Source organism: Protopterus annectens, chromosome 6.part1 (genome assembly GCF_019279795.1).
Source record: "Protopterus annectens isolate FY-2018-M chromosome 6.part1, PAN1.0, whole genome shotgun sequence".
Lineage (NCBI taxonomy): Eukaryota > Metazoa > Chordata > Ceratodontiformes > Protopteridae > Protopterus > Protopterus annectens.
In genome coordinates this window covers 331316168-331330316 of record NC_056738.1, presented here as the reverse complement: position 1 = coordinate 331330316, position 14149 = coordinate 331316168, and the positions used below count along the sequence as shown (strand labels likewise).

At 42.2% G+C, this 14149-nt stretch overlaps 1 protein-coding gene across 5 annotated transcripts in view; it reads left to right on the top strand.

Moving 5' to 3' along the window:
- ZDHHC4 (zinc finger DHHC-type palmitoyltransferase 4) overlaps nucleotides 1–14149 on the top strand; it is a 193010-nt gene that overhangs the window by 68412 nt on the left and 110449 nt on the right. The window contains exon 1 of one of the 5 annotated variants that reach the window (XM_044075749.1): nucleotides 12631–12732. The exons of the other annotated variants lie outside the window; for them this stretch is intronic. Within the exon in view, the coding sequence (XP_043931684.1) occupies nucleotides 12714–12732 (19 nt within the window). The 5' untranslated portion in view covers nucleotides 12631–12713. Of the gene's footprint in view, nucleotides 1–12630; nucleotides 12733–14149 lie in introns of those variants that run through there. 5 annotated transcript variants of the gene reach the window in all.

The following is a 14149-nucleotide window of genomic DNA, read 5'->3' as shown; positions in this document are numbered from 1 at the left end:
AGCGTAGAGGTTCTGTGGTAAGTTATGTAGTGTAGTGTTTATCATATCTGTTTTATATGCAGAAGGTCTTATGACCACCTGGGCTCAGTCTCTGGTGGAACCGTTGTGTGTTGGCAGTTGGCATAGTGGGTAAGGTGCTTCTCTCATAGACAAGATGCAGCATTTTATTCTCATCAAGGGAAACTGACTAGGCTTTAAATGGTCCACAAGGGCAGCTAGCCTAGTACTAACCTATGAACCTGCAATGTCCCCTTTGGTATGTACCTGTCCAAACATTTGGCATATCTTGAATGCCCACAACACTTTCTGACTAAGAAAATCAGGTCTTAAATTGAAAAACTATGCGGACCATCTCAATTCCTTGTCCCTCTCCTGAGTGTCATACAGGCTACTGATGGGCAATCTCTGCCTCACATACAAAGCCTCAACAGAACTACTGCACTGTCGCAAGTTACAGCATAAACACGTGCTCAAAATTCATCATCCTGACATTATTAATTTATTTTAAACTTGTAAATTTGTGAAAGCAAGGAATTTACTACAGTTGTTACAATTATGTTTCTTATTTGATCTTACTGTAGTATAGAAAATTTGTTTGGAAATTTTTTTTATGAACGTGAGTAGTAAGCTGAGTTACAGTAAGATTTTAGATCTGTGAGAGACCGATAGCTGTTAGGTGTTCTAAGATGGCACTTAATGTTTTTACTAGCCAATAAAAAAAATATATATATATATATATATATATATATATATATATATATATATATATATATACTGAATCTCATAATACTGAAAACACACAAGATACCAACACTTGGCCCCAGATTCTCAAAAGCTTGCACGGAGTGCAAGATGAGTGCAGGAGCTCACACAGGCAATATGTCTGCCCTGCGATCCAGGAACAGCCGGCAAGGGCGTGCACGAGAGCTCCAGCACTAATCTTGCATGGACTAAGCCCTGGCATGCAAATCACCTCATTTGCAGGAGAAATCCATGCAAATGAGGTGATTTTGCAATCCAGGAAGCTTGCAATAGTCTGTGCAAGACTAGAGCAATCTGCAGAAATGTAACAGAGTACATTTCTGCAAATCCCAAAACAGAGCTATGACAGCTCCAAATAAAGGCTGCATAACATTAAGGAAGCATGCCATTGGCCAAGTATAAGGCCATTGGCATTGCAAACTGTTTGTTTAAAAAATTAAAAAATCTATTTTTATTTTTTTTCCCTGATCCCGGCTGTTTAAGCATAGGGCAGCGGCGCCCAAACAGGATCGGGGGAAAATAAGAAAATAAACTTAAAATGAGCATTATAAATAAAAGCAATATTCTGCCATGCAAGTCAATGGCAGGCATAAGACAACCTGGCCAGTGCATAATGGTTGCTAAGGGGGGAGGCTCAGTGTGGGCCATGTAACTATGCATTAGCAGGCAATCCTATGCAAATGAGGGGAAGGATAGTGAATCCCAGGTTTCTCCAGGGTGTGAGGCAGGTCCCAAGAGTGTAAGAGTATACATAGCTGGGTGCAAGACTAGGATATAGGTGACATGATGGGGGGGGGTTTGTCAGGCATACTGTAAGTGGACTGGAGCCCTGTGACTCGGGATTGCTCCTAGCTTAGCACAGCTAAGTTAGAGGTGTGTCCAAACCTGCCTAGCACTCTTTACAAAGGGTAAGCAGGTGTGCACGCCGCGCACCGGGTTTTACAGAAAGAAAAAGGAAGTTAAACCAGGAAATAGCAGCTCTGTGCACATTTGAGCACTCCGTTTGTGTGGCACGCACACGGGCTTAAACAGGGAGGCAATGGGAAGGGAAAACAGCAGTAGGAAGGTAATCAAGGAGAACTAGCTTAGCAGGCAGGTGAAATGTATCAGAATCAGCCAATTACACAGGCAGCAGATCAGCCCAGCCCAGAACACTACTATAAACTAAGCAAACACCTTCCCCTCTGGTTTTTCCACACTCTACACCACTGGTGTATACAAGCGGGGAAATTTTAACAAACAAACCTACAAAATGAGAAGGGTTGCGGCAGGCAACATAGAACAACATGTACAAGAGGCTGATGGTGGTGAGGATGTGATGCTGCCTAACAAACCACAGTGAGGAGACGGAGAAGAGTGTACAGACCCAGGGTAACCTACCAGGGGCTACATGAGCTAGAGATAGTGGAGCGCTATAGGGTGGACAGGGACTTCCTACAGCAAATTGTTGAGTTGTGCCGGCCACACCTGATGCACCAAACTGGCCGAGGGGAACCCATCCCAATGGATACCAAAGTATGTGTAGGCCTAGGTATACTAGCCACAGGTACCTCCCAAAGCACAACTGGGGATATCATGGGCATCTCACAGGCATCAGCATCCAGAGTATTCCACCAGTTCCTGGATGCCATGGCAGCGCATGCCAGTGAGCACATATATTTCTTCAACACACGTGAGGTGTTGACCAGCAATATGCGTCTCTTCCACCAAATAGCCAGACATATAATAGAGTGTGTGTTTGGGATACTCCGGTCACAGTTCTGGTGTCTGGACACATCCGGTGGAGCCTTGTAGTACTCACCAGCTACATGTACCCAAATTGTTTTTGTATGTGCTATGCTACACAATATGATCCTGCGGAAACAGCTGCAGCAGGAACAACATGGGGCAGGGCCACACAGTGCCCCACCAATGCCAAGGTGTGTACAGGCACAGAGTGACTCGAAGGAGGAACAACCTTAGCCTACCCCAGTAGGCAGAAGGAGGTGTGCCCAGTATGACCTGGCCTTGGGAAAGAGGCAACACATAGCATATGCACTGACACAGTAAGGACCCAGGGAATGACACCTCTCTCTGACTCGCACCGACCGTAAAAGGGATGCCAAACATGACACTACCTGTGCTTGACCTTGTATAGGGAGTGTACTATGCGCATCCGACATAGGCAGCCCTCCAGCACCACCCTCAAGTCTGGCACACCCTCAAGGTAAGTCAGTCAACCTACCAATTGCCAAATGGAGTAGAATGTGTTGTTACCTGTAGCTATGGTGAGTGAGCCCTATGGGTAACCCCTCCCCCAGGCCTATGCAGACAGACTACAGCAGGCCAGGCAGTTGGATGTACGTTGTGAAGGCTAGGAAGTCAGCAACTAATATGTAGGTAATTAAAGCTAAGATTTGTAGTACACTGGTATGCCTCTAGCCAGCACGATAGGTAAGACTAGAGAGAAATGCTTTTTAGGCTACTCACACTCTGTACAATTCATATACTCAACTTTGGCAAGGCTGCTGATGTCACTCACCTAGACATACGCCTCTGGGAAGGGTGTAGCCTAGTAATCTCCGTAGCGTGTCCTGTAACTGCGTACTGCTGTTGTGTGATAATGTAGTTAGGTAGATGTTCCCACCCCAGACTTGGCAACTCTGTGTGTGTGTGTGTGTGTGTGTGTGTGTGTGTGTGTGTGTGTGTGTGTGTGTGTGTGTGTGTGTGTGTGTGTGTGTGTGTGTGTGTGTGTGTGTGTGTGTGTGTGTGTGTGTGTGTGAATCTGTGTGTCCCCGTCTGTCTTTGACTGAGTAGATAATGCTTTTTAGGGTACTCACACTCCTTAGAATTCATATACTCAACTTTGGCAAGGCTGCTGATATCATGCACCTAGAAATACACCTCTGGCAAGGGTGTAGCCCAGTAATCTCTGTAGCGAGTCCTGTAAATGCGTACTGCTGGAGTGTGATTTAGAACTGTGGTAGGGTTCCATCACCACCCATGGCAGTTCTGGATGTTTTGTGTGTGTTCCAATGTCTGTGTATGGAGGAATGCATTATAGACTACTCACTTGCAGTACATTTCGAATGCCCTACTTTGACAATCCTGCTGATGTCATTCACTGTAAAATACAACTGTGTGGAAAAAGGTCTGTAGTAAACCCTGTGGTGCGACCTATAACTGCTCCATGCTGTAGTGTGATATAGGCCTTGGTCAGGGGCTCTATACCCACACATGTCAGTTGTGGATGCTTTGTGTGTGTCACACTGTCTGTGTAGGGAGCAATGCATTTTAGGCTAGTCACCTGCAGTACAGTTGAAATGCCCTTCTTTGGTAATCCTGCTTATGTCATTCATTGTGAAATACACCTTTGGGGAAGGATTTCTCTAGTAATCCCTGTGGTGCATCCTATAACAGCTCCATGCTGTAGTGTGATATAGACCTCGGTCAGGGGCTCTATACCCACACATGTCAGTTGTGGATGTTTTGTGTGTGTCATACTGTCTCTGTAGGGAGCAATGCATTTTAGGCTTGTCACTCACAGTATAGTTGAAATGACCTTCTTTGGTAACCCTGTTGATGTCATTCAATGTGAAATACACCTTTGGGGAAGAGGTACTTCAGTAACGTCTGTGGCGCTTGCTATAACTGCGTAGTGCTGTAGTGTAGTAACCTAGTTATGTAGGGGTTCAACTCCCAGACATGACAGGTGTGTGTTTGTGTGTGTGTTTGTAACTCATATCCTTTGTAGAGGTGGTTGTGAGTGTGTGACACCTGTGGGCAATGTGGAGGGGGTTTTGCTTATTTATTTTATGGTGCCCCTACTATATATCACAATGTCAACCATGCATGAATAACAGATGTAAATTAGCTGAGAAGCTGGGGTGCAAAGCCATACCCATACATGTGACATCAAGGCCAGCCATGTGTTTGGCTGTGGGGGGGATGCCTATTTGTACAAGACGTATAGTGTGTGGGGCTTCTCGACCTGATTAACAGTGCATGTGGACGTATGTGGATTTGTTAATCTGCCATTGCTATCTACATATGTATGGCCATATATACCTATATAGATTTAGATATCTGCTAATATATATATAATATATCCATATACACCTACATAGATGTATATCTGCGTACACATATGTAATGTGCTGTGTATATGTAGACGTATAGGTGTAGACACATATATGAGTTGATTTAGACATATGCATGTATATATGTGCATATATATTGGTATATATGTATATAGTTTTAGAAATTAATATATATATGTATATGTATATATATATATATATATATATATATATATATCTAGATATGTTGTATCTGTTTAGATATTAATATAGGTACACACACATGCATCTAGATGTTGGTATACATTCTCTGTACTGTTGCATGACTGGACTGGATGATATGTTTCTGCAAACATCAAATCTCTTTATATCTGTCATGGCTTAGTGGTAAATCACTTTGTCTATGGTGTGCAGGGTCCTTGGTTTGAGCCTTGCAAGAGCTGTTTATTTTGTTGCTGGGTAGAACACAGCGCATTGGATACACAGTGATTAAGGCACTTTAAAGCAGTTGTAAGGTTTGCGCGGGTTTGCGTGAAGCAGTGCCTACACAGGTTAAGCAATTCAGCAGCTGAGTATAAGAAACTGTAACCAGACTTTAGCAGTGCTTACCTCTGCGCAACCCGCGTACAACAGCTTTAAAGTGCCTTGATCACTCTGTATCCATCGGCCCTTGTTCTGCCTAGCAGCAAAATAAACAACCTCTGCTAGGCTCGAACCCAGGACCATGCACACCATAGCCAAAGTGATTTACCTCTAAGCCATCTCAGATATACATAACCCTGCTGTATTCACAAACATATCATCCAGCCCAGTCATTCAACAGTACAGAGAATGTATTCCGACATGTAGATGTATGTGTGTGTAAAGATATGTCTAAACAGATACAACATATTGATATATATGCTTACACATATATGTAAGCAGATATTTATGTCTATATAGATATATACGGACATACATCTTTAGATAAAGTGGGAACATAGTAGAAACATATATGTCCACATGCACCATTAATGGGGTTGACAGGCAGAAGCAACATACGTCATGCATGAATAGGTATCCCCCCCACAGCCAAACACGTCTGCCCTGCAGTACACTACCAACTGTTGCAGATCCCATAACCAGGACCTTACACGGCAAGGGCACAAGAGGTTAACAGTACTCCATCCCACCTGTATGATGTCAGGCTGGTATCAGTAACATATCTTGCAGTACAGTCAGGCTCATAATGACCCCCATTTTGGAGTCATCTGTTACCTTTGTTAGCCAGAGTCCCGTACTGTTGGCCTGTACTTCAGATATGTTAATGCCAAACAACAGTGGTCCCAAGACTGAGCCCTGAGGTACTCCACTTGTCATTTGTCTGGGGATGGATTTGGAGTCGGTTATACCTACAGTTTGGGTTCTGTCAGTAAGCCATGTGGCAAACAATCGAGTGGCATAGGGATGTATGGCCGGATTAGTACGTTAATTAATCTATGTTTCCAGACTGGGGGATGGTGTTGAAGGGCTTGGCGAGGTCTACATAGACTTTGTGGACTGCCTTACCCTCTTCAACAGCTATGCAGACTGAGTCAAAGCAGTCAGTCAGTTTCAGGAGACAAGACTGGCCCTCCATGAGCCCAGTCTGTGTGGGGTCCAGTGTTTGAGGGTTGCCAATGTCTGCGTTCAAAACATCTCTGATAATGCATTCCATGACCATGCAGATCAGGCTCATCAGACTGATGTGATGGTAGTTCCAGGGATCACAGGTGGATCCTCCCCTTGTGGAGTGGGATAAGTGCAGCTGTGCGCCACTCAGTGGGCACCAGGCCTGATGCGAGGTTATGATTACACATGACAGTTGGTGAGTTGCCATTCCATTTTGTAGTCCATGTAGCACACAGCCCAGGATGTCATCTGGTCCCATGGATGCTGTATTCTTAGCTGTGGGTAGTACATTTTCTGCCTGTGTAGCCATGATTACTGCGCAATGGAACCCTTTACGTATTGACATGGGCCCTTTTGGGGGTGAGGGGGGTGAATTTGGCACTAAATCAATCTGCCAGGATATTGACACATTCCATGGGAGCAGTCTATGTAATGCCATTCTGTTGCAGCTCAGAACACTTCTGAGCATTGCCAGTTAGAATTCAGGCATAACTATAGAATGTTGTGTGGTTGTCTGTGGAATCTGTGGCAATTTTAGGTACATAACCATCTTTGGAGAATTCCATGATGGATCTCAACGTCTTACTGGGGCTGGTAAGGGAGTTGTTTGCATCCTTGGATTATCCTTTTTCTTCATAAGTGTCTACCATCTGTTGTATACTCTGTTAATGGCAGGAGACCACCAGACTGGCTTGATTATTTGGGAGGTGATCGCCGTGGTTCTATGTGGGATGTCAGAAATCATGCACAAGTGGCTGTGCTCATACAGTGTCTTCGTGCAGGATTCATCAGTTGAACTGTCAGCTCCTGTCTCCATGGGTGTCACAAATTTTGTCACTTCTGCCTTGAGTAGCATGAAGATGGCCTTGGAGAGAGGTCTTTTATGGACAACTGTATATACATTCCTTTCACATGTTAAGTTTGATTAGCCTATGGTGGGATTAATTTGGTGGTACCACAGTCCCATGTACTGGTGTGATGGTTTAGTGGTTAGTTACTGTGACTATAGTGTACAGGGTCCTGGGTTCATGACCTGCAAAGGGACTGGAGGGATAGGTTCCTAACTCTATATATTCACATTGTATGGAATATGAAACCACTACTGTTTACCCAAACTTCTAGTCTGACTGCCTTTAAGCTAGTCCTGATGATTGGAAAGGTAAACACAAATGTACACAAAGATTGCCATGCATGGCTCGGCTTGATTTGGGAGGTAAGCACTATTAAGTACTCAGAAAGAATAGGAAATTATTTGTGTGTCTCCTTAAAGGTATATATGAAAGCTTATAGTCCCTGTGATGTCTGACTTTGTATTGTTCCTATTTTCTTTTGATCTTATGCCGCTGCTTTTGCTGTGGACTCCTTATTGAAATATTAGCACTCGTAATACCAAGTGCCAACACACCAAGTCAAAAAAGAAAAAAAACGTTGGACAAGAGCAAATATCAAACATTGCAGTTCTCCTTTAAACTTCTTTTTTGCAGGGTGTGGCAAGCACTCCTGGACCCTTCGAAATTTATATATATATATATATATATATATATATATATATATATATGTGTGTGTGTGTGTGTGTGTATACACACACACACACACACACACATACATAGCATATATATATATATATATATAGATATATATAGATATATACACACACACACACACACACACTCCTAGACAGCCTTACTTCAGAGAAAAGGGAATATTCTGAGAAATGCCAGTTTAGGGCTTAGTATATGTAAGTCTGTTTTTTCCTGCCTTTCATTTTCCATATTACAGGACTTGCTAAAGAGCACCCCAACATTTCATTGCTGTGGCTCCAATAATTAGTTAAGTTTAGAATGGGAAGAAAGTGAGCGTTTTTTTGGATGTGCTGTGTGTGAAGTGTCTAGAGTGTTTCTCTCAATGCCTCTGCTGAAAATAGCCTCCATCCTAGTCGGACTTTCCTGGTCAACAAATGTTAAATAAATATTACTTCTGTCTTTCTGTTGCTTCTGATTTTGTCTTGCTCATTGCTTTGCAGTAGCCAGAAGGTGTGTTATTCTGAAGCAAGTGCTGCCTGTTGGAATCAGTGTTTACTATAGCTGTTGGGAAAATGAAATAATCACAACTCTTTAAAAAAGAAGACATTTTTAGTCTGCAACATCAACAGAACAGATTGAGGGGACAGGTGTATCTCGCAAAAGATACTGCTGTGCTAGAACAGACTTTCCATCCACATCAAACAAAGTTCATTCCTGTCTGTATTCAAGCATAACTTGGATCTATGGATGGGAAACACAAAATTTGCCCCATGACCGTCTACTGTACTACTAATGCATAGAGGCAGCTCCTAAATGCTTTATCCTATGCATGTGTCCCCTCATATTACTTATGGTATGATCCCAGTTATTGTCATTGGGGGTAATGCATAATTATCAACCATGGGAAGGGTAAGGCCAATCTCTAACCAAATCGGGAGGTTATTTCAAGCACAAAAAATAAATTGGCTTAGCTCAAAATGGCCCACAAGGGCAGCTACCCCAGTACTTACCTAGGAACCTATTTAGGTTTTCATAAATACAGAATGAAAGTGTTAGGACTACAAAAAAGATATGTGGCCGAGCCAGGTATGGAAATAAGGTACATAAGGACAGCTGGTGGTGGAATGCAGAAGTCCAGCAAGTCATCAAAAGAAAAAAGGAGTGCAGGAAGAAGTGGGAGACAGAAAAGATTGACCAGGCTAGGAAGGACTACCGGTTGGCTAAGAAAGAAGTTGCAATAGCAAAGAATAGGGCATCGGAGGCACTCTACCAACTTCTGGAAAGTGACTCAGTAAGGGGCACAAAGAAACTATATCAGGATGATAAGGCAAAGACAGAAAGATAAAGAAGATAGTTAGACACCCTTCATAAGGGATGCCAGCAACAACCTGCTGACCAGCCCAGAGGACATCAAAGGCGATGGAAGGAGTATTTCCAGCAGCTTCTGAATGAAGAAAACCCCACAGAAGCTGTACTGCCCCAGAAACAGCCTACAATGAAAGAAAAAGAAGATCCCACCTTAGAAGAAGTAAGAACAGCACTAAGAAAGATGAAGTCAGGGAAAGCAGCAGGCTCAGATGAGGTCACAGCAGATATGATAAAGATGCCGGGTGAGATAGGAGAGAAATGGCTCCTGAGGGTACTAATAGCAGTGTGGAGAGAAAGGCATATCCCAGATGACTGGAGAATAAGCATACTCATGCCATTGTACAAGGACAAAGAGGACATCCACAACTGTGGGCAGTACAAAGGCATTAGACTCCTGCCACATTGCATGAAAGTTCTGGAGAGGGTGATTGATAAACGGATACATGGAGTAGTAGAATGTAAGATGGGAGATGAGCAGTTCGGATTCAGATCAGGATGCAGCACAATTGACCTGATGTTTGCAGTGAGACAGATACTTGAGAAGAAGCTAGAGATGAGGAGAGAGTCAAACTGGGCATTCCTAGACTTGGAAAAAGCATATGACAAGGTCCCAAGAAAGCTGATCTGGGCAGTACTGCAGTGGTTTGAACTCCCAGAAACATTGGTAGAATTAGTGCAGGCTATGTACAAGGACCCAGTGACTCAAGTACAAACTGTGTTTGGCCTCACAGAGGGGTCTCCAGTGGGAGTGGGTGTACACCAAGGTTCAGCTGTGAGCCCACTGCTGTTCTTACTGGTGATAGACTACATTAGCAAACTGGTTGGAGGGGACAGATCAATAAAGCTTTTACATGCAGGTGATGTGGCAGTATCGGCAGACTCTGAGCTAGAACTTTAGCAAAGGATAGGAGAATGGAATGCAAATCTGCAGGCATATGAGATGAAACTAAGTACAGATAAGATGGTTGTAATGGCAACAAATTGGGGAAATCAGAAGAAGTTGAGAATAGCAATAGAAGGGAAGACAGTGGAACAGGTAAACAGCTTCAAGTATCTGGGAGGGGTGGCTGAGGAGAAGGAAAGTCTGACTGAAGAGGTCAAAGCTAGAATCAGAGGAGCTGCAGACAACTGGCATAGAGTATCAGGTGTAGTATATGACAGAAGAATGCCAAAGAAGCTGAAAAGTAAGATCTACAAGACAGTGGTATGACCAGTACTGCTGTATGGTACAGAAACCTGGGCAGTAAAGGCAGAACAGTTGAAGCTAGAGGTGATGGAAATGAAGTGCCTGAGAGAGGTGGTAGGATGCACACTGTGGGACATACGAAGAAATGAGGACATAAGAGCAGAAGTCAAAGTATCTCCAATTTCAGAAAATTTCAAAGAAAACATATTGTGGTGGTATGGGCACACGTGTAGAAAAGCAGAAGACAATCTGGTGAGGAAGATTTGGGACAGACAGGAAGAAGGTAAGAGGAAGCGAGGGTAGCAAAGAGGTAGATGGATTGTGTGAAAGATCTGTGACAGTCAGACATGAGTGTTGAAGAAGGCAGGATTGTGGCACTGAATCGAGAGAGTTGGCGACAGTTAACATGATACCCTGACAACATGTCGAAAAATGGGAAAAAGGGGTCTGATGATGAAATACAGAATGAAAGTGTATGCATATATGTATAAACTGTTTACTATGAATATGTCGAGTGTGCGTTGTGTGAAACTGACAAGTGTGATATTCAGAATGCAGAGATACCTTTAGTAGAACATTGAAATGTCGACTCTGGAAGACCGACTGTTAATATGCAGTTGACCTTTACACTGTCGGCTAAAGGTATCCCTGCAGTCTGAATAGATTGAGATCACAGGACAGTGCGGATCGGGAGAGTTACCCTTTTCCGTACTGTAGTGCGATCCCGGAGTTAGATTATATAAGTTGCAGGGGGTGTGGGGGGCATAGCAAATACATGACTGTCAGCGCTGTGCAGTACGTATCTGGTCCATACTGCCTACTGCTAAGAGAACATCACACTGCAGAAATCCAGTTCTACTTCGGTTGTGTTAGTTACGATATTTCAGCCTATTTAATGTTGTAAACATCGAACATGTGAAAGGCTTATGTTCACATGTTCGATGTTTTGATAGTAAACCTATATATATATATATATATATATATATATATATGTATATATATATATATATATATATATATATATTTGTTGTTCTTCTTTCGGTTTATCCCGATTAGGGGTCGCCACAATGGAATTCCAGTCCACTAATGATTGGCAGTAGATTTTTACAGTGCCGAGGTGCCAGCTCGACGCCCAACCTTCAATGAAGGCACGCCCATTCACACATGTCTTTCGAATGCCAATCGACCGTGGGGAGGACATGCAGACTCTACACAGAAGGCGCTCCAGCCGAGAATTGAACGGGAGAACGTCTTTCTGTGAGGCAACAACACTACCGCTGCACCACCGCGGCTTCCTATATATATATATATATATATATATATATATATATATATATATATATATATATATATATATAGATAATATATAAAAATATGGGTGTGTATGTATATAATATGTATCTGGTCAGGCACAAGAGGTGTGGGTTTAGTACTAGTATTAGACCATTTCAGAGGTCTTATAAGACCTGGTTGTGCAGTATTAGTTATATCATACACATCCCAAGTGCTCCATTGCACTTATAAAATGGTTATTTATTTAGTTATTTTTTTTTTTTTTTTTTTAGTTTCAAGTTTACACTTAAGTAGTTATACATTTTGTATTAAAATAAAGTGGTTATTTTGCACATTTTGCCTAATTGTTTATAACAATTTTGAATTTGAATTTTTGTATGAAATTGCAGTGTCAGTGGTGCAACAGGTAATATACTTGCTCCTTTGGTGCAGAAGGCTCTGGGTTCTACTCTTACAGCAGGTAGGTGGATTGGTGATAAACTGAGGGTCCCATCTGTTTGAGTTGGTGGTAACTTATGTTGATGTAAAAGATGAATCCTATGGCACCTATGAAAAGAGTAGGGGAAGCTGCCTGATACCATGGCCAAATTCCCCCTAGTAGTATAAATAACACCTCCGGTCTCTCCTGAAAGGAGGCTACTAGCCTGGTGGGGCTAACCTGGTCAACAAAGGCTAAATAAATAAAATAAATACATTTCAGGGTAGTCATTTCAGGGATGCTGCTCTCAAACTGTTATGTGTTATTGTGTGATTGAGTATCTAAATACAGTCTCACAGTAATTTTTGTATTTTGTGTTTTGGATCCGAGTTGTAAACGTTCTAGTGTTACACTTCACGTGGTGGTGGTCCTCATGTGGAAAATTTGTTCTCAACATGCTGTGTTTTGGAAGAGGTATGGACATTTGCTGAAAGTAATTCTTGAAAAATATTCTTTTTCAGGTTTTATCATCTTTCATATCATCAAATTAGTTGTGGTACAAGATTTCAACTTTTTAATTGTGGAATGTTGTTATGAAAAATTTCAAGCAAGTCATTTTTAGGACCCAAAGTATTGTGTGCTGTTATGCAGCTCCATTTGTTCTTGTTATCTTTCACTTGTTTTTGTAAATTGCATTTTGGATTACAGTTGCACAGTTTTGTAGTCAATAGTTACATAGTGCTGACCCGCAGATATTACAAAGAAAATTTGAGCTCAGAAAGTTAAATTCTTGTCAAATTTATGGAAATTTGTTGAATGAAACATTAACAGTGTCTTTCCCATTTTAATAAATTGGTTACCATGTTGTCGCATTGATGCTTGTCAATCACAAATCACGATATTTGTGTTAATGGACTTCTCAGACCAGCTAAACTGATGTGTCACAGAAAGGTGCTGAATATCAGAACTGGTATGAGAGGACCTGTGTAAGACTGGCTACAGTGATGTGGTATAGGGGTTTATCACAATGCTGCTTTGCAAACAAAGTCAGCTAACTGTTAACACTGAGCCTTGTTGCAAGGAAGCAATATGATCAAAAGCCAGTCTGTGTGATATGACCAAAGGAGTCCATGCAATGTAGCACAAAAGCTATTGTTGATTGGAGGAATGTATAATTTGTACTGCAAAGCTGTTCCACGACCTATATAGTTACCAAGGAGCTGTGAGTGGTAGTGTTTACCAAGCTGCCCTGGCAAGATCTACCTGTACCTTTTATGACTGAGGTGCACTACAGATCCTGCTTGTACTGTTTGGAAATTCCTGGCTAGTAACCTGCCTGCACCCCTTTCCTCTCTCACCAGGCCTAATAAAGAGTACCACTGTTGGAGTCCGAAGGAGTCTAGAGTACCAAGGGGGAGAAGCATGTATCAGGTACAAAAAAATCCCCACATATATCTTCATCTAGTGGAATATTACAATTCACATACTATTTCATTTTATATTAGGAAGTGTACCTCTCAACTCGAACATTTAATGCCTATTAGTATAATGTATTCTAATATACATTATTTAAGTAGACTGCAGCAAGGGTATGGGGCATTACAGCAGAGGTATAGGGGCATTGGTAAATAAGTTATTTTATTACAAAGTATTTCACGTGTACTTTAAAAAGATTTCTAAGGTAATCCTTAGCATCCTAAGTGCTGTTGCTGGTCATACCAAATATTTTAATTCTACTTCTCAAGTCTCTCACATGACTTGCCTCCTGCTCTTAACTTTCAGACCACATGCCTCAGCTGGAGAAGGTGCAGTGATATTGTGAAAATGATAGCTTAGGTTTAATGTTTGGGATATGCTAAGGAAGTAGGCTGCAATTATCTGTGTCTTGCAG